The sequence below is a fragment of the Chanos chanos genome, chromosome 16 (assembly GCF_902362185.1).
Source record: "Chanos chanos chromosome 16, fChaCha1.1, whole genome shotgun sequence".
In the NCBI taxonomy this organism is placed as follows: Eukaryota; Metazoa; Chordata; class Actinopteri; order Gonorynchiformes; family Chanidae; genus Chanos; species Chanos chanos.
The window spans coordinates 5,651,360-5,673,068 of NC_044510.1; the positions used below are offsets into that span (position 1 = coordinate 5,651,360).

A 21,709-nucleotide genomic window follows, 5' to 3' on the forward strand; every position below is an offset into this window, starting at 1 on the left:
TGGTCTGCAGAACGAGTGAGTGCATCATTGGAGCTCTTCATTTGGCATCGTCCAGGCACATAAGTGAGAAAGACAGTGATCTGGCCGAACTCTTGCGGGACATAAAAAGGCTTAAAATAGATCATTAAAATCTCAAGGTCTGGAGGAGAGTACCACTGTAAGAACCATGAGGGTTTGAAGCCACTCTTAACATGGAGGAGAACTAAACTGTCAGTCAAAGACATCACACTCAACAGATAACCAATCACAGATGTTAACAATGCCAGTGGACCACAAAGGTTTATCTTATTAAACTATGACTATGTAGTGGAGGACATCTAGAGGCCAAAGAATTTATAATTTCAGTTTACCTAAAAGTATCAAAAGAGGAAATAAGAATGACATGTAAGAATACATGACTGTGTTTGGCTCATATCTGTGCAGCATTTGAAAGACTGACATACACATTGTTTATTGTTTCTTTTCTTTTCTTTTTTTTTTAGGGGGGTGGGGGGGTTCTGAGGCATTGTTGGCAAAGTTTAACCTGGAATAAAAGCCAGCATTGAGAACCCCTGCGCTGCTCCTAACATCGTTAAATATCCTTTATGATACAGAATGTTTGGGTGAACAAGCAGAGAACATGGGTATGCAAGAGAATGTTCTGGATGATGTTGAGGGAGAAGAAGAGCAATCAGATGTTTTTCTAGAGCGTGCTGATGAATCCCTCTTCCTAAACAGTTTGGCTTTGTTTTACCTGAAACTGCAGTCAAAACTGTCACTCCCATCCTCAGTGATCCAGATCATTATTGAGGATTTACAGGACGTGCATGATGTTAGCCAGTCTCATCTATTTCATAGGCTCAAAGAGAAGTTGGTGATATAAATCTGAAGGTGATATAAATAATATTGTGGATGTCCTAAAATCAGAGGATCTTTTCCGGGCATGCAACACGGGTCCATCAAAAACTGATAAAAGAAGAAAATCAGGCCATGACAAAGTCTTTAGCTCTCTTGCAAGGGATCTGAAAGATCTAGAAGAAAATGGTTTGGTCATGTCTGATGGACAGGTGTACAGAGGCACACTGTGTGCTATTGCTGGTGACAACTTGGGATCACACAATATTGGTGGTTTCAGTGAGAACTTTAGCAAGAGTACTCACTTCTGCAGATTCTGTGATATTGATTGTGAAACATTCACTGCCACTACATTGGCAAAAGCCTTGACCAGGACAGCTGAATCCTTCAATGGCCATGTGCAGCAGCTGGCTACAGCAGTTGGCTAACAGCAGGCTTAATGTCATCTGCTGACATCAAATTTGATTCAAAATTCAATGGTCTTTCCTTCTTCCATATATGCCAACCGGGACTACCTCCTTGTTTAGGCCATGATCTGTTTGAAGGTGTTGTGTCTTGTGATCTGGCCCTGTAAATCAGACATCTTATTACAAAGCAAAAAGAGTTCAGTTATGTAGAGCTAAACAGCTGTATAAATCACTTTCGTTACCTTGGCAGCGATGCTAACAACAAATCAAGTGATGTAAATACTGGAAGTGAGAAACTAAGTGGGCATGCTGTGCAGAACTGGTGTCTCCTAAGAGTTCTGCCAGTCTTGATCGAGGACAAGATTCAAAACCCAATGGACAATGATGTCTGGCAACTGGTGCTGCAAACAAGACAAATAGTCGAGCTGATTTGTGCTCCCAGGATCACCAGTGGTCAAATAGCATACTTGAAAGTTTTGATAGAGGAGTACTTACAAAGCAGAAAGGAAAGTTTTCCAGATCAGCCACTGAAAGGTGTAGATGACATGCGGAAAACTGAAGTGAATCCAAGCAGAGCGCAGTGTCTCATCATTGCAAGGGACATAGCACGACAGTATCCCCAGCCATTTATGGATACAACGGATGACGGAACAACAACTGTAGGGGCAGGTTACGAGCCTCCTCTGTGTCAAATAAAGACAGGCATAAAACAGTTGAACAGAAACAACAGCCTTGCTTGTCGCAGATCATCAAAGGGTGCAAATGCGGCTAAACCACACCGGGGACCTGCAGTCACTTACGGCTGCACACTATGGCAGCCTGAGCCTCCACCTGAGGAGACAGAGGAATCTCTGGAAAATGAGACAAAAGCCGATGGAAAACTAGTAGTCGTAGTAGTTGTATTTGTAGCAGTAAGTTTCAGTGATTGCACACACACACTGTGAACAGCGAATTTGTCCTCTGCATTTAACCCATCCAACACACCAGTAGTGAACACACACCAGACGCAGGAGCAGTGGGCAGCCTCCTTGGTGAGCGCCCGGGGAGCATTGGGGTTAAGTGCCTTGCTCAAGGGCACACAGCCGTGGATGTTGGGCCTGGGAATCAAACCGGCAACCCTCCAGTCACAAGCCCAGTTCTCTACCCTTTAGACCACGGCTAGTAATACTGTAATACTGTTTATAATTAAACCGAAGATACGTGCTGTAGATTCAAATACAGTTTACATACTGTAAATATGCAGTAATTTTATAAGATTACAGTAAAGAACTGTACAATAATTTCCAGTAATACACTAATTCTTAAATACAGTAAGAAACTGTAACAAATACAGTACTTTGCTGGCGAAGCTGCCGCCATTAAATTACTGTAAATTTACAGTAAAAGGTTTCAGTGTACACAATAAAAGCAATGTCAGTAATTTCTGATTTTCGAAGATCACTTTAATAAAACGAGTTACTAAATGATCATGTTTTGATGAGATTATGATTTAGAGGCATTCCGTCATTATCTCACAGATGGCAGACTGGCGCCATTGACTTGTCAGCCAAGCACTGCACCAAATGCAGAAACTCTCTTCAGTGCTGCAGAAAATTTGCTAGGTCATGTAAGTGGAGGTGCCCCATAATGTACCATGGCGCTAACCTCTGACGTTGGAACTCAAGAATTTTTAGTTATGGTGATGTAAAAGTTCATATTACTTAATCCAAAAGTGATCTGAAATTAATCAAACTTTTTTAGTTTACATAACTCAAAATTGGACATTGTAAGTTTACACAGTTTAATAAAATGATTTGAACCCATCTGTCACATTCACAGAACAAGTGATGGATAATATTTTTAGAGCTTGTCTCAGACAAAACCCTCCACAATGTCTCTTACAAAGTCCTCCCCTGCTGAAAAAGAAACATCATCAATTGTGATGTCTCATTAAAATGATCAAGTCAGTTCTCATTTAAAAGCGAAATATTGTGCAAAATCAATCATTTTTTAGCAAATTTTCTCTCAACATTTTCTTTTGCAAATTTTCTTTTTTTTTTTTGGTAAAACACAAAGTCAAGATTTTATTATTTAAAAAAAGCATAGAGTTATTATGTGCTTGTTAAGATTTTTAATGAAACCTACTCACCTGCAGGATTCTTTTTTTACAGTGTAGGATGCCTATCTCTGAAAAGTACCTTCAAAAATGAGTTGGTTTTTTTTTCTAAAAATCCCAGTGGGGGTTTCCATGCACAAGTTCGTGCCACTTTTGACATGCCTACAAAATTTGGATCAGACCTATATTTCTATGAGTTTGGCCTGGGAGAAAAGGGGAAAGAAAAAAACAATATAAAACCAACGAAAACAATACGCTTCCTGCGTATTGCTAAGAAGCATAATAAGCAACGAAAGGGATGTACTTCCCGCATTGTATGCTGGGCAGCATAATGAAACAGCTGCGACATGCTTAAGATCAGGTTTCTGTTCGTATAGGCGCAATTGCTTTTGGGATTGTTGGACGTGGTGCGGGGAAATTCCACTTCAATTCGTGGAGTCTGCTCCACCAGTGCATTTCATGCATTTAAGACATTATTGTATTGTTTCCTCATGAAATTTGGCACACACATCAGATGTGACTGATGACCAAATGTCACAGGTCGGGGATCGCCGGGGTTTTGAGGGCCGCTGCGGCTCGCTGCTATATTCTTTTCTTTTCTTTTCTTTTCTTTTCTTTGTTTTTGTACATTTTTATGCTGCCATATTTGAATGCTTTTAGGTGGTCATCCGTAGTCCTTAGACTCCTGCTGAATTCCATTCATTCCTTGATCACTGCACTACAATTAGCTGTTTTAAAAAGCAGCTGTAGTTAGTTGGCATGCTCTGGTTCTCACTCTTACCCTCTGCTGGCTGTTTTGAGATTTTTTTTTCTCCATTATTTTATTCAGTCACTTCAGTGTTTTCATTGGCTGATTCAGTTAATTATTCAATCATTGTACACACCTGTTTTTGTTAATCAAGCCTGGTCGTCTGTTCAGGCTTGGTATAATTACCCTTGCCTTTTCTGTTTTTTAAAATTTTTTTTTATTTGAATACAGGATTACAAAAATACGAGGTACAACAATGCATCACAATGAAAACAAAACAAACAAACTAATAAACAGAAAAAACAATAACAACAACAAATACAACAAGAATCCTTGCCTTTTTTTTGGTTCCTTGTGAAGTCTTGATCTAGCTTAATGTGACCGTACCAGCGATGGCAAAAGTAAAGGTAGAAGTACTTTTGCTAAAAAAAAATTACTCTAGGTAGAGTTAAAATATCTCTCCTGAAAAATACTTAAGAGTAAAATAGTCACTCACTTATACTTTACAACAACGGTTGTCAGTTTAACTCTACTTAGAGTACTTTTTTCGCAAGAGTGCTTCTGTTTTCACTTTTGCCATCTCTGGACCCTACCTGATGTATGCTCCTGCATTCTCTAAGTCTGAGTTATTTTGAATCCTGTATTGGTCCTGTTCTGTGTTCCTGTGCCTCTGTTTGCTTGCTCACCCTGTGTTAAATAAATGCTGGACACCCTTACATGTGTTCAGTCTCCTCCACCAATTCATGACATTAGTACTAGGAAATTTAAACCCACATGGTAAATCCTTGTCCAAGAAACTACCTCCAAAGTGTTAACATCTGAGTCACTTCCATGATGTTGCAGAGAATACCTTTTTATGGTGTTAAGAATGCAACATCAAGAAAATGTGTATGTAAACCAGTTACGTTTTTCCTGCTCTAATGCGTTATTTTCCTGCTCTAATGCAAATTATTTCTTAAGGGAAAATATATGCTACAGAGTCAGTGATTCACTATTATGTTTTACTGTGTAGGTTCCAATCAAATGTATGTAGGGAAGAGTGAGAGCATAGATAAAGTTACAAGTGCCTAAATCAGTCATTTGAATCAGATTATTTTTAAAGTGCACGTGTTTACCTGACTCAGCAGCTTTAGTATCAGCATACTTTTTTCAGTTATGTCCTACTGCTGTTAATTAATAAGTATTAGAAAAAAGCAGTGACCACCAAATCAATAGTGAAGTAAACAAGCAATTCTTGTCGTCTTTCAGCAATAAAATACGAGTATTCACATACAACACATACCAAAGTCAGTATGTAAAGGTTCTTTTATACTAGTAGCCGTGAAACCAAGTTCTACTGTCACAGTGAGAACTGCCAGTACTGAATTCCTAATATTATCTAAAGAGGAAAAAACATTGTATGTTTACTTTAGCAGCATAACTGAATTCCATATAATTATCCCTCTTTTGAATGGTAGGGAAGATCTGGTTTAATTACTAAAAGTGTCCAATTATATATAGACCAATAACATAGACCAAACATATGCCATGTTTTCAGTTTTAGATTTACAGAAGATAAGAAAAAATATTACATAATGAACAATTCAATGTTATTCGTCACATTTAATTTAGAGAATGGAAATATGCACAGTTATCTACGAGATGGTACAGCCTCCGGTTTTCTTCTGTAGATTTTTGTGCAACCATTCCTCTTTTTCAGCCCTTGTTTGCTGAATCTCTTGCATTAACTCATCCATTTTCTTCTGATGCTCCCTGAACATTTCAAGCTTCTCCAGCTCAATCTTTTCTCTCGTCTCTTCCATTCTCCGCTGGTGCTGAGCCGCTGTAATTTGCATCTGAACCTCTGCTTCTCGCATCCGCTTCCTATGCATGGCCTGCTCTGATTTGCGCTGTTGTTCCAGGTCAAACACTCTCCTCATGTATGAGTCTCCATAGTTGGGTTTATCACTGCTTTTCTGTTCTTTTTCTTTGTTCACCTCTTCTTTGGTTTCCTCAGGCGCCTCAAGAGCTATCTTGGACAGTTTTGCATTAAGAGTGTTTTCAGTTGATTTAAGGTTCGTTTGTTCTTGCTTTCTCAAATTGATTATCTCCTGCAGCTCTTCCTCTTTCTTTCTCATTTTTTCTTTAGTAATTTCAATGTCTTTCATGAGCTTGGCTTCTCTTCTCCTATACTCCTCTACCACCTGGTACATCATATTAGTATAACAGTCTCCTCCATTCTCTTCTACCAGGGAGTCAATTTTCTTCAGCAGTGAGGTAACTTGCGCACGGTTTTTCTTGTCCTTGTTGTTGAAGACATGGTACCTGCCTCCACACTTCTCAATACAGTTCTTTAGCTCTTTCTGCCCATTTGCCAGGTATTCTTCAATACTTCCATCCAGGTCATCACCTCGTGTGAAGAGAACCATCATATATTTTAGGGCTCTATCGCCGAAAATTTCCTGAACTTTTAGGACAGCCTGGACTTCTTCCTTGGTGAACCGACCAATGCATGCTACCAGCAGGAAAACATGTGGGCCTGGTGATGTCATATCAATGCATTGTATTATTTCTGGAATAACTTCTTCTTCAGGAATATCTGTGTCATACAGTCCGGGAGTGTCCACAACTGAAATGTGCTGTCCATTCACAACATTCTTGCCAAGCTTGCATATTCTTGTTACTGACCTTGAGGAAGCTTGCTGATGGAACGCTTTGGTTCCTAAGATGGTGTTTCCTGTGGCGCTTTTGCCAACACCAGTCTTCCCAACGAGGACAATTCTTGTCTCTTTCATTTTAGGACCTACATTTTACACAAACACAAAGAAAAATGGATGGAAAATTAGCAAGTGTACTTCTCCCTGACCAAACACTACAAGACTTTTTGAAGTAGTGGATCACTAAAGGCCTCTCTTAAATGCATGAGAGCAACTTCTAGTGCACTGAATTTTATGGATCATTAATTCTTTTCATATAGACACTAACTTTTAACTACAATAACAGATCATGCTTGCTTTCATTTTTTAAACTGCTTCAGACTTACTGAATAAAGTATGCTTTTGAACCAACAGAAATCAGCACAAATCATATGCTATCATATACTTTTTTGTAAGATACATGACTGTTGATAAAAAGACAACGAGTAAAGTCTATATATATGGAAATGATGAGTATTTATTCATGTCTTTGAAATGTCAAGAATCAGGAAGTGCAACAATCAGTCACTGTGTTGGTTCCCAAATTCATTTTGGAATTAAAAGTTACACAGTAGCACATGAAAATAATTCTCAGCTTTTTGGTAATGCTCTATAACAACAATTTTTAAGCAATCAATAAACTATTTATTATGAATTAATCATTAGAATTTAGCTTTACACATTAATAATACTTTTATACTTACAGTGAAGGGGTATTTCACACTTCATAATGTATTTTAAGACTTTATGTAATGTTCAGTTAAGAAAAAAATAAAATATAAATAAGATAAAAATTAGTTTTTTAGTATTATACGTTTTGATTGTACCCATGTTTTTCTTGTGTTGTAAATGATTTGGTGCTAGATTCTCCCCCCAAAATCTGTAAATTTCTATAAACTGAAAATAAGTAAACATTTGTTGTGGTAAACATTTGTAGAAGTTTGTAAGTGATCTGTAAAGCCATTTTCAATTATTGGTTTAGTCCCTGGCTTTCTTGCAATAGTCATAACAATAAATCTGGAATAAATGATTAGCCTATGTGAAAGCACTCAAAAATTCTATGATTGTTGTATGCTGTATCTGATACTTTAAAAATTGTCAAACACAGAAACCATAACCAAACTAAAACAAAACAACAACAACAACAACAACAACAACAGCAACAACAAAAACAGAGTTTTAAAAAATGTAGTCGCAATTGAATAGATACTACATTTTACCTGTAGTTGTCTTCAAAATGCACACACTGACATATCAATGTTTTTCTACAGTTTTTGGTAGTATCCACCCAGTATGAAATCGTCTGTGCACCAGTCAGTCGCTGAAACCTGTCACCTTTCAAATGCCACAATATGATTGTTTAACAGTGGCTCTTGGATAACTCTGTCAATCAGCACCCAGCTTCTGCCAGTGATTGGTTGAAGAGATCACATACCTGTTTTTCAGGTACAAATCAGTCCTCAAGTTGAATGTGCACATGAAGCTTATGACTGCCTTGCAGGGCCAGTTACATCTTTTCAATAGTTTAAAAATTCCCCTTGGTCCCAAAATAGTGCATAATGGAATGCATGAGAATGACAGTCATGTATTGTACTAGAAGTCATTTTGAGATATCAACTCAAATGTTGAACTGGTCTGGATGGGTCAAGATACACTGACCTCCCAATCTTGTAAAGTAAGTTTTGCAGTGAATCCAGTGATAATATGTTCAGTGACAGGAACTGTAACCTGTAAAAAAAATCTAAGTGACAAGGTACTTGGTCACTGAACTGCCATGAGCAGCCAGATAACAAAATTATTTTTGGCATTAATTAGCCAACAATAGTTTATAATAATGTTGACTTCACAAAAAGTTAGAAACTTCTTCAAACCACGAAATACACGTGTTGAAGTAATACTTTTTTTTTGTCTTAGGCAAACTTGGTACAACTATGATTGCCATCACCAAGAACTACATGACAGGTGCATTCTGTTTCAAAATACATGATTGCAGTCAACATTTTACTGCAAGCAAGCAGAGCATAAACAAAATTTTTATACACTGTATTACCAAATTTCATACTTTATTACTTTATGCAGCTAAAAACAGTTGCAGTAGCACAACACTGTATGTAGGGGTCATACCAACACTATATTTTGCCACTTACCATTCCTTGTTGCTACTTAACTCAATCTGAGCATGTCTGTGTGTCACACTTCCATCTCCACCTCCATATGATTCGACCTGTTCGCCCTTAGCTTTGCCAACTCATAGCTTGTTGATTGGTTATCATGTTCTCATGTTATCACAAACATCCTACTCCTTGTTCATGTTTGTTTTTAGACTCTTTATGCTCCATGTTTTCCCTCAGTTCCTTGTAAAGACTCATTTCCCTTGGGTGTGCTAGTATCACTCCTGTAGAATTATTCCTGGTTCAGTTGCTGTTCCTATTCCAGTTCCAGTGTTTTGACCCCAGTCTGTCCTTGATTCTAATTTCCTGTTTTTCCTCCAGTAGTCTTGCTCCTGTGTACCAAACTCTGCATGTTTGTGGTTTGGATTTGGATTACGTGTTGGATTAAAATTTACCCTGACGTTATATTTGCAAGAACCAAACTTGTTAGAACAAAACTTAGCATCCGCAGTGAACTGCCATTTGAAAGAATCTTTTTTATAAACAAGTTTTGGATAAACATCTTTTTAGGAAAAAAAACCCCAAAATGTTTATCTAACCAAATACCTATGTCAGATTCAGTTTGTGCATGGCTTCTTGTATGTTGTTAAGGTGTGCTTGGACTTGTTTTATCTGATTTGAAAATGAAACTTTTAAAACTGTCAGGAAAGGTAAGGTGATTGTGATGTGTCCTTCATTGCTGTGGTGAGGACTAGTTTCAGACAAGACTTTATATATGAGTCACAACCTGCAAAAGCATCAAATGACTCATTATTTAAATATGTTTGTAACTGAAAGCATTTTTTTTTTTAGAATAGTTAGGGTTCTCAGGGTGTGTGCATAATTTTAGAGATGAGGCTTGATCTCAAATGAGTGTGTAAACACATTATTCACATTCTGCATGGCATGACTGGTGTACCAATGGAAATAATTATATTTCAGTATATCACAGAGGAGCTATATTGACAAAGAACAAACATAACATCCAGGAACATAATATAACGGATTTGATGCAATTTCCATTGTCTCCCTTTAGCAACCATCCACAAATTTATGGATGCCTATAAGTTTTCAGCAAAAAAATGTTGATGAGTCTTTGGAAAAAGTTCCAAAACAATATCAAACTTTTGACTATATTCCAGAGATATTTAGAGTCTGAATACCAGTGCTACTTTATCCCCGCTAACACACACACACACACGCGCGTACACACACACACACAACTGGCAATCTCCATGCACAGGTAATGACTGACAATAACATAGGTAGGTCAATGAGAATAACAAACTTATATATAAACTTAATAATACAACTTCAGGCCCAAGAAACCAGCCCTAACAAACCATGCAGCATATGATTTCAAAGCAAGGATAATGATATACCCTTGCTGCTTGTTACCTTCATGCAGTATGTTGATGCAAATCGCCAAACTCAGGATATTCCGTCAAAAAAAAAAAAAAGAGACTGGCTTATTCTGTGCGTAAAGAGATGTGAACAACACTGTCTGCGTCTGCTGTAAATGAATCCCTGTTACTTCCTAAAGAAGAAATTTGCAGATTCATATTTTATTTGGCAAAAGACACAACCATGGATATAGTTAAGTAGACTGTGGCTACCTTTTTTACAGGTAGCCCGTCATTACCAAAGCATTATTAGTGTAAGTACTACAAGTATTACCGCTGGGCCTGTCATTGTTGTCATTTTTCAATGGCTTGGAGCAGATCCAAAGGTAAGTGGATTTGTGATAATTTATGATTCATGGCTCAGTCATCACTAGGACAATGGACTGTGATTAACACTGAGGAGTGATATTAATGCGCATCTTGAGATATCTAGGACAAATATCTTACCAATGTATTTGCCTTCCTTCCTAATCCCAACACCAACTCTTTTTGAGGGTATGGGCTGAGATTTTAGAGAATTGGGAGCATTTCTATAAATTACTCTATCCATTCTAAATCTAAAGCTATCTCTCTACCTAAATAAATAAATATGCCTACCTAGGTAAATAAAATGTTAGGCGGAGAAAGGATAAGCTGATTTTGACATCAGAAAAGGAGATGGTTGGTTTCTCTACAGAAGCTGCCTAAGCTCTGTAACAGTGGTTTTGTGAACAAGGCCTCCTAGCGTTTCCAAAGCACTGCCTTGTCAGCTCGAAAAAGTGGAGGACAGTCAATACTATTGCCACTCACCCAAGAGGTCGGATCTTTTTTTCCATTACAAGACCAATTAACACACCCCTCTGCATCCTTCTCCCAGCTGATGTTCGTCTCCTAACTCAACACTCCAGAGAGAGGCGGAGTCAGAATCTGTGGATGCATTCATGACCTCATTCCCTCAGAGATGGGATCCAACACAAGAGAGGGAAGCTGCACCTCCAATGAGAGAGCAAGAATCTGAATACGGATACCACCAGGATTTAACTGAGGTAAAAATGGCTCAGCTGGACATCAGGGACAGACAACAGGCAATGAGAGAGGCACAGATTGAAAGACCATCCATAATGGTGCTAATATTCTTGCTTTAAGAGCAATTATGAGTTACGGTATACGCAGAATATTGCATTCAACTGTTTCACGTGAAATGTTCAAACAGCATCACATGAAGTGGGTCAACACTTGTAATGATAAACTTCTACTTTATTTCATACAAACAGATAGCAAACATATACACTTCACACACCCAGTGCTTTTCATGCTCTATTGTTTGTCATGTAGTTGTTTACCTTGGCACGGCCTGTCACACTTAGTAGACTAGTCAGTCCTGTTTTAACGAACAAGGCATAGAATGCCACTGAAACATCATTCCTCTACAATTACACAGTGACATTATACTATTGCAAATCTGTTGTCACGTGTTATTTGAAAGAATGCATGAAGACGTGACAAGGTGCGCGTGTGGGGGTGTGTGTGTGTATGTGTGATGCATCAGCAGATAGTGTGACAAGAAAATATGTTTAATCACACTTCTAAAATATATGTAAATTCATGAAGTCAGTGTAATTTCAAATGCACAGTCTAAACACAGCTTGTGAGAGTACTTGGATAAAATGCATTAGAGTACATGGGAAAAATTCGGTTGGTAAAGCATAAGAACTCAAGACAGAAAAGTCTAATATATTAATGGTTGAATGTGGTTGAATGTTTGAATCCCTTCGTCATTTTCTTATGTCTGTAATCTCATTCATTTTATAAATCCTGGATCAACTGCTTATGCCTTTGCACCTTGATTTTAGTTTGTAAGCTAGGCAGGGAAAGTTTATTTTTACTTTTTGTTTTTGAGAACAAGTACCTTCTGAGCGACCACTGCCAAATACTGAAATGTTTCTTAAATAGTTCTCCTGAATGATTATGATTAAACTTCTGCATACATAAAATGCATTGTTCAGAAATGTTGTCCTACAAGCTCAAGTGAAATGGTTTGAGAAAAACATCATCCATCTGTCTGGGTTTGTTTACCATAATCATAATCTTACTTTCACAGCTGTCTCAAAGATAAGGTGAGATCCTGTGAGGCAGACCGTGGCTTAATGCTTGATGGACATAAACAGATATGACAAATATGAGAGCAGTTAAACGTATTTATGGTCTGTCATACCAAAGACGTTAGAAATTCCTAAATGTGAAACCAAAACCTGGCTACGCATTCGAAGAGCCTACGGGCTGCTAATCTGACCAGATTCAGTACTGTAAAGAATGGGGTGCAGCCTCTATCAGTCATCTCATTGTCACTGTTAAACACATTACATCTCACAAACATTTTTGTGTGACGATAGCAATCATTTCAACAGTGACTTTGAAGCTATGGATCTCAAAACAAGTGTGAGCAACAATTCTATTGTCTCACGCAATAGCATTAATAGTACATTTTCACTGTCTTGTTAAGAAAATTTCCATTTTAGCTACAACCTCACTGTATGGGTACACAGACAAACAGGGGACATGCTTTAGCAGCTGTTATGACAGATGAATTGTGGCCTATTTGTGGCCTATTTTAGTCAATTCATCTGCCTGGAGATGCGTATTAGTATGACAGACTGATTCATTGTGGTATATCATGATCTCTGTAAAAGTTGAATAAAAAGTTCAGAGACAATCATTGCGCCTTCTTCCATCAGTTTGCATTTTTCATTCAGTTTAAGTGTTCTTAAAATGAATGACCACCTCAGTGAAGAGTTCCTTAAGTCAGTGCTGGATTTAGGCAAGGGTGACATGGGCAGCCGCCAGGGGCGGCATCTTGCCGGGGGTGGCACAGGGCGCTTGCTCAAAAAAAATCGGAATGGTTGCATTTGCACGATCGTTTTTCTGTCGCTCATTTGCACGTCATTTCAATGATATCATGTCACCGTGTGGGTCAATTAACCTTGTCGAAGTGGGTGACCTGATTCTAGTTTGTGAGCTAGGTAGGCTACTGCCAGGGAAGGTCTCCCACTCAGAAGTATGAGATGGGGAGCAGGGCAGGGTTCAGGGTTCACCTCAGGTCTCCCCACTGGAAGCCCGATGTAGGGGGAGCAGGGAAATCTACCAAACCGCGCACCTCTAACTTTGCACAGTATTCATGCAATTAGTAAAATCAATCACACTACAAAGTACTAGCAAATAAAAAACAGTTCATTCATAATATTGCTGCATTTTTTCTGGTTTGTGCAAAATCGTCTGAATAAAAATTACAGTTAGTTCAGAATGGTACTTTTTTTTAGTTGGTGGGGGGGAGGGGTGGGGGGGTGAATAGACACACAATTTTTGTTGGCGGGGGGTGGGTTGCGTGCTGAAGGGGGGGTCCGCCCCAGCGCCATACTGGCTAGAACCTCTGTTGCCTGTCCAACATTCCTTGATTGGTTTCTGCAAAACCACTTCCCAATCCTCTCTAGCTTTTCCTCTGGTTGTTTGTTCTAATTCAGAATGTTTTCCACTTGCCCTGAATTGATCGCCATTGATTCTCCACCATTTGCTTGTATTCACTGTTCCCACATTTGATTTTTCGAGATGCCGTTTCTGTTGTAGTTCCCTTGCTTCTTGTTTCCACATTAGGTATTCAGCCGTCTTCCACTTCACAGCTGGAATACTTTGTTTGGCTTCTTTAATGGGTGGTTTTTCTGACAATATTGATGGCATTTTCTCTCTGTTCTCTGTGTTCTTGCACAACAGAATCTTGAGCATTTGTGTCACTTGATTGATTGGGCAGTGGCATTCTAACCATTTGCAATGGAGCTTGTATTTTTCTTCTTTGTTCTTGCACCATATGATACATTGCTTTTGTGTGATAATGACCACTGTTCTATTTCACCATGGTTTTAATGATCTGGCCCACCACACTGAGCCATCACTCTTCAGCTCACTCTGGTCATTTTTCATACAACATTCTGTGCTCTTGTCATCTAGATCATCACCACGGGTGAACAGAACTATCATATATTTGGTTACTTCTGTTCCAAAAATCTCAATTTTCTGAACCACATTGATCTGTTCCTGAGTAAAGTGACCAATAGGTGCAGATAGTAGAAACACATGGGAACAAGGATCTAAGATCTCTATGCATTTGATCATCTCCTTAAGTGTCTCAGCCTCCGTGGTGTCTGTCTGACTCCATCCAGGAGCTTCCACTATCAAAACCTTCCATTCAAACAGAAACCCTCCACCAGTGGTACACCTCTGAGTCACACTATCTGAATTAGATTTGACATGGAAATGTTGGCCTCCCAGGATGGTGTTCCCAGATGAACAGTCACCAAAATGTACTGTGTGCAACAGGTCTTACCTAGACTATCAGTATGAGAGATTGAAAAGTTATGGCTGTATCTGTCCATTGTAATTCCTGTTTGGTTCTGTTCCTGCCACGTGTCTGATCAGTCACTGCCTTAGCGTGTCTCAAAGCACTGCATTGTCTCAGTGGAATATTCAGGGTAAGCTTCGCCCCTCTCTGAATTTTAAAATGTTATTACAGTTCATTGCCCTGAATGTGGTCTCAGTAAACAAGGTAGGCTGCATCCCCATGGGTTAATCCCTCTGCTTACAGTTGAAGGGATGGACTCTGAAGGACATCAGCTTTACTGTAAAATATGTTTGTAAATTTCACATTGAAAAACTGCTATGAACTGAAAAGCTGTTAATAAAAAAATAATACCAGTAATATTATAATACCTCCACAAAAATGCCATAGGGTATGGATTGCACCAGTCAGGGTAAACACCATATTGTAAGAAAAAGTTTGCCTTCAAATTTACAGAATTCAGATGTGGGAACAACAGTATATAGTATGTACATCATATATCTTACACTACGCAAAATAATACCTTAAAAATCACATTCCAGTCATTCGAGATGTGTTAAGGATGTGAACGAGTGCAGGGAGAGGTGTGGGAGAGATGGCTTGAAGGAGATGGGAAGGTATGGGATCTAAGGGGCACATTGTTGTTCTGCTGGCGAAAAGTTCAGGCAGATAAAATGTGGAGGAAACTACAGAGGAGAAGTGGGGTCGGGACACGGAGACGAGGTTACAACAAAATGAAATGGGGGTTGGGGAGGCTGTGTGGTGTGATGGAAGAGAGAGACAGTAAACATGATGAAAATGTGTTCAGATATGTGTAGGGGAGTGACCAGTGGTTATGAGTGATTGAGTTATGTGTCAGGATGAGGTCCAGTCAGTTTCCAGCTTTGCACGTAGCTGGGATTCATGGTTGTTAGGGGTTTTTGCTCTTTATTTAACAATGGTAAAGTTAGAGGTAAGGCTTCATATTAACTGCTTTTGAAGCGCTAACATTTGAATCACTTCTAAGATTTTACAAAGAATACATTTTATGGTGTTAAGAGTGAAGGATCAAGAATATAGAAATGATATTTAGAGATTCTTAACATTTGGAAATAATGTTTTTTATTTTGATGCAATGTGTTACATGTTATCGAACATTTATATAAAATTGCAAAAAGTCAGTTAGTTGTCAGTTATGGTTACCTGACTCAGTGGCTTTAGTCATGTTTTCAAACTTTTTTCAAGTTATATCCTACTACGGTTAGACATTAATACGCATTAGAAAAAGCAGTAACCACCATCTTAATAATGAAATAAACATGCACCTCTTATTGCCTTTCAACCTTAAAAGTATGAGTATTCTCACATTACATCCCAATGTCAGTATATAAAGGTTCTCTTGTGAACTCCAGTAGTTATGAGCCCATTAATACCACAGTTGCAACTGCCAGCACTTAATTCCTCTGATTATCCAAAGCGAAAAAATAAACATTGTATTTAATTCAACTGCATAACTGAATTCTGCACAATTATTTCAGATCTGAATTGTCAAAAAAAAAAGATCTGGATGAAGCAAGAGAAAAAAATAAAACAGTTTTTACATTTGCAGAGGGAAAGAAAACACAACATGAACAGTTTACAACTCAGCGTTCCTCCTCACATATAATGTAAATGTATATAATAATCTATGAGATAGTACAGCCGTGAGTTTTTTTCTGTAGGTTTTTCTGCAGCCATTCTTCTTTTTCTGCATTTGCTCCCTGGACCTCTTGTTCTAACTCTTTCATCTTCCTCTGATGCTCCATCACCATTTTATTCTTCTCTGACTCAAGCTTTTCCTTCTTCTCTTGCATTCTCTGCTGGTGCTGTGCTGCAGCAATCTCCACGTTGCGCTCTGTGTCTTGCATCCTCTTTTTAAGCATGGCCTGCTCTGCTTTGTGCTGTTGTTCCATTTCAAGTACGTTTTTCATTGCTGTTACGCCATTTTGCCGCTTCTCTTTTTCACTTTTTTCCTCTCCTTTTTCCTCACGGGCAGGCACCTTTTCTTGGGTTTTCCCGGAGGGCTGTGGAACCACTTTGGAGACCTGTGCATAAAGATTCCTATCGCGTAATTTCTCTTCCTTTTGCTGCTGCTCTATCTGTTTGATCTTCTCCAGCAGCTGTTCTTCCTTCTTTTTCATCGCATCATGAGTATTTTGGATTTCTTTCTTGAGCTTGGTTTCTCTTCTCTTGTGCTCTTCCACCATCTGGTACATCAGATTTGTGTAACACTCCCCACCATTTTGTTCAACCATAGCATCAATCTTTTTCAGCAGTGTGGTAACTTGCTCATGGTCCTTCTTGTCCTTATTGTTGAAAACATGGTACCTGCCTCCACACTTCTCAATACAATTCTTCAGTTCTCTCTGGCCATTTGCCAGGTATTCTTCAATACTTCCTTCCAAGTCATCACCTCGTGTGAAGAGAACCATCATATATTTTAGGGCTCTATCACCAAAAATTTCCTGAACTTTTAGGACAGCCTGGACTTCCTCCATGGTGAACCGGCCAATGGATGCCACCAACAGGAAAACATGTGGGCCTGGTGATGTCATATCAACGCATTGTATTATTTCGGGAATAACTTCTTCTTCAGGAATATCTGTTTCATACAATCCAGGAGTGTCCACAACTGACACGTGCTGTCCATTCACAACATTCTTGCCAAGCTTACATATTTTTGTTATTGACTTTGAGCTAGCCTCCTGATGGAATGCTTTGATTCCTAAGATGGTGTTTCCTGTGGAACTTTTGCCAACTCCAGTCTTCCCAACAAGGACGATTCTTTTATCTGTCATTTTAGATCCTAAATTTTATGGAAACACACAGGAAAATTAAGTGATAATTAAACAGTGCTCCTCTACCTGATGAAACAAGACTGTTTAAAATACTTGATCACTAAAAAGTTCAAAATCAGAGTACAAATTTTGAGTACACACTACACAGCCCTATGTGGATCATTAATTCCTTTCATGTACTGTAGATGCTGACCATAAACTGGGTTGTCAAATTACAGTGACAGGTTTCACTTGCTTTCATCTTTAAAGCCACTAGAGACCATAGTGTGAGAAAGGTGTGCTTTTGAAGAAACAGAAGGTAATATTTTATAGTTGTGTAGCCTGGCAGATTATAGGCTATATCATTACTATCATCCTCTTTTTTTTTTTTTGGAATGCACGTAGTCATTGATTCAAAGACAACTTTTAAAATACCATCTATAGAAGTGTTGATGATTTAATCAGATGTCAAGAATCAAGATACAACAATAGAACACCTTTATGAAACTCCACAAATTAATTTTGGAACTACAAGTTAGGATGAGACAAATGATAATTATTCTTAATGTTTGGTACTGCTCATTAATAATAACAATGGTTGAAAAATCATTAACAAAAAAAGGGGTTAATCATGAATTGATGGGTGACAATTTGTCTTTAGAAATTAATATTTAGTTGTTAATGAGGTCATGTTTGATGCTTTATAACACATTTTGATGTGTTTCATAAAATATTATCTAATACTAATAAATATTAATTAAACATTATTTGTAACCTTTTTTGGTAATCATATACAATAATTGTTAAGAATATTCAAATATAAAGTTTTAAAAAGTTTTATATGAAAGCTTTTTTTCCTCACATGTTAAAATTTGTTGCTACATTCCTCAAAAATCTATTAATTTCTTGATCTTAAAGACTACCTCTGCAGGGAAGTGTTTGTAGAAGTGTGTGATCAATCTGTAGACTTAACCTTTACTTAGTCACCTATTTCCACATGTTTTCATCTATTGTAAATGATCTGTAAAGCTAAAGCTATTTTAATCATTAGTTTATTGCTTGGTCTTCTTGTAATAGTCAAGAAACAATAAATCTGGAACAAATCATCAGCTTACGTGAAAAGCATTCTAAAGTTCTGTGAACGTTGAATTTTACATCTGAACCATTAAAATGATCTCATAGAACATAGAAACCGTAGCTTTTTTCAAAATGTCAAAGGTACCATCAAAGACAAAACAAAACAACTCAAAAACAGGATCAACAAATTTAGTCAGATAAATACACTTGAATAGATGTCCTACTGTACCTGTAGCTGTGTCCAAAATACACACACTGACACATCAGTGTTTAACTGTAGTTTCTGGGAAAGATTCCACTCAGTGTGAAGTTGTTTGAAGACCAGTCAGTCACTGAAAATACCACAGCACCATGTAACGCCGGTGCTTGAACAACTCTGTCATGCAACACCTAGCTTCAGTGATTGGTTAAAGAGTGCACATACCTGTTTACTAGGCAGAAACGAGTCCTTAGTATACTGTGTAGGTGAAACTTGTGACACTCTGGCTAAAGACAGACTGACTTCCCTCCTCTTGCAGAATGAGTTTTACAAAGAATCCGGTGTTAAATAATTCAGTAACAGGAACAATTTCCCACAATTTCACAAGAAAACTATAAACTATTAAAATCTATATGATGGTAAGTTGAAAAGGCACTGGACCACTGAATTGCCATGAACAGCAACATGATATCAAAATTATTTTTGATATGGTGAGCAAAATTAAAAAAAAAAAAAGTTCACAGTAATCTTATTTCCACAGGAAAATGTGTTTTATAATTGGAAGCAAAGCTTGCAATGACTGTGTGTGACAAATAGGAGGGCACAGGCTCTCCAGAATCAGGACAATACCACTCTAATAGGTTGGAGCTCCCAAAGTTCCACAACACACAGACACTCTTGGTGTTTGCAAGCACTAAGAGTTAGTTAGCTTGTTCAACAAAATTTGAGCATTTAGCGTGACCTGTCATTTTTTTAAAATAAGTTTTAGATGAAGGTCTTTTGAGAAAAAAAATTAATTCTCATCAGATTAAATTTGTTTAGGTTTGTTAAGATTCCTTAACCTTATCATCAAAACCTGTTTGGGACTTGTTTTGCCTGCCTCACAACTAAAAACCAATTTGTCAGGATAATTAAGGTGATTATCATGTGTCCATCATTGTTGACATGAGAACTGGTTTAAGACAAAAGTTCACATATGAATCACATCCTGCAAAAGCATCAGATTACTCACAAGTCGAATTGGATCGGTATCCATATTCGTATTGGCCAATACTCAGCTCTGAGATCGGTGTGGTCAATGGAAAAAGAAAGGTATTTGCACATCCCCAATTATACATGATAAGGTACATTTAAAACAGCCTGTCTCAGCTCATTCTGTTTAAAACATCATATTTGTAGTTTGTCCATGTATTAACTGGAATATGCAATCTCTGGGTTTGTTCTTTCATATCCAGCAGCTGACATCTTTCTTTAAGGTGTCAAATAGGATAGGATTAATTGTCAGTGAATAATTAACTGAACTTATCTGATCTTAATATTTTTGTGCCTTTTTTTCTCTTGTATTTGGTGATAAATGGGTTAGTTTCTATCTAGTTTGGCATATTGTTGAATTGTGGGAGGAGTCTCTGGATGCTGTTTGGTCATGGTCTAATGTATTACAGAATGTTTCAGGACCCTAATAGATGGCACGGTTTTTACTGTATAGAATCTTTTATGATTTATACCAAAAATGTTTGCTGACATTTGGTCAAGTCTGCAATGGTGCCACTAAAGAATATTCGCCTTTAAAAAAAAAAAAAAAAATCTCATTATCACTAACCACTCCATTGTAGCTTTCACTGCTTGATATTGGTCCATACGAGAAGATAATATTCTGGCCCAGTCCCTGCTTTCTTTCACAGACCAACTGTTTCTCAAAGACCTATTTCCTCATCTATGAGGTCAAGTGCCCGGGTCCTGCTAATAAGACATGGTCCCATGATGTGATGCTGAGAATACTGTGCATTATTTTTTAGGGTATATTGTTTTTAGGGTATATTTGTTCCAGGGTATTTTGCACTCAATGAAACACTTTGGATTTATGATAAATCTTCCCTAACAGCTTCTTAAGATATAAGATGATTTATAAGATAAGATGAAGTTTTAGCCAGAGGGGTGTCATGTCTCTGTAATGATGCGTTGCATTCTTCAGTAAGATTTTATGGTGTGTTCTTTTGTGGAACGATCCTGAACACTAGCCCTAACACTAGCCCTAACATACCATTCACACCAGTTGTGGATCACCCAAATGACTGTGGTCACATTAACATTATATCTTTTTACCCTAGGTGTCTAAGCAGCCATTCAGCTGTTCTCTGTGTAAACATGTCAATCTGCCCAGTTTCATTATAGAGACTAGCTGATCTAGACTGGGATTAGGGGACGACCGATATGCATTTTTTAGGGCCGATACCGATATCGATATCTAACTGGTTAGGATGGCCGATAACTGATATTTGGGCCGATATTTTGGGCCGATAGTCATTTATCATATTTGGCAGTTGCAATAACAAAACTACAAAAAGGGAATCATAATGAATTTGTTTGCAGATACCTTCTATGAGAAACAATAGGCAATATACAGATCTAATACTACTTTACTGAGTGAATAATTATTCTTTTACTAACTTTAAAACAGAAAAAAAAAACTGTAGAAATGTGGAAAAACCTAAAGTGAAAAAAACACTGTTTAAACTAAGAAAGTAGATTAAGTGTTCAGACATCATATTAAAAATTGAGTCTGTTTATGATGTGATTTGGGATAGTTGTAACCACTCCGGGGCATCCGGCAAGAATGCAACATAGGTGTCCAATTGCCACTCTTCGTTTTCTTTAATGCATGTGTATGGTTCTACAAACATGAGAGTTTAACACAATTATTACATGCCAAATATTAAGCAACACTAAAATGCAAAGTAATAAAAAGGCACGGCTGCACTTTGCTAGCAATATATATCTTACTTATTTAAACATTACTGATCTGTCTTAAACAGGAGGGATTGAATTACAACATTTCACAACATACAACATAACTAGCAGTACTGGGTACTAATGCTTCAACAAGACATCGTTATATCAGCAGCGAAGCATGTTTATCACAAATTGGCACCATCTCCCCGCAGTGGCTTGTGTCTGCACAT

The 21,709-nt window shown here is 37.9% G+C and overlaps 1 protein-coding gene across 1 annotated transcript; it reads right to left on the minus strand.

Annotated features, from left to right (window-relative positions):
* Positions 1–5,718: 5,718 nt before the first annotated feature.
* On the minus strand, positions 5,719–21,709 carry LOC115829746 (GTPase IMAP family member 8-like). Its single transcript, XM_030793913.1, has 4 exons — positions 21,679–21,709; positions 16,424–17,487; positions 10,957–10,995; positions 5,719–6,849 (listed from the first exon to the last, which is right to left on the minus strand). Exons 1-4 carry the CDS (start codon positions 21,707–21,709, stop codon positions 5,719–5,721), a joined length of 2,265 nt encoding a protein of 754 aa, XP_030649773.1.

Bases quoted from the DNA above. Each gene is read 5' to 3' on its own strand.
- LOC115829746 (XM_030793913.1), bottom strand. From the start codon at position 21,709: ATGTGCAGACACAAGCCACTGCGGGGAGATG. The intron at 17,488-21,678 runs GTGCCAATTTGT...CTAAAATGACAG, and splicing joins CAAGCCACTGCGGGGAGATG to ATAAAAGAATCGTCCTTGTT. The intron at 6,850-10,956 runs GTCAAAATCAGC...AAAATGAAAGAG, and splicing joins CAACCATCTCCTTTTCTGAT to ACAAGAATTGTCCTCGTTGG.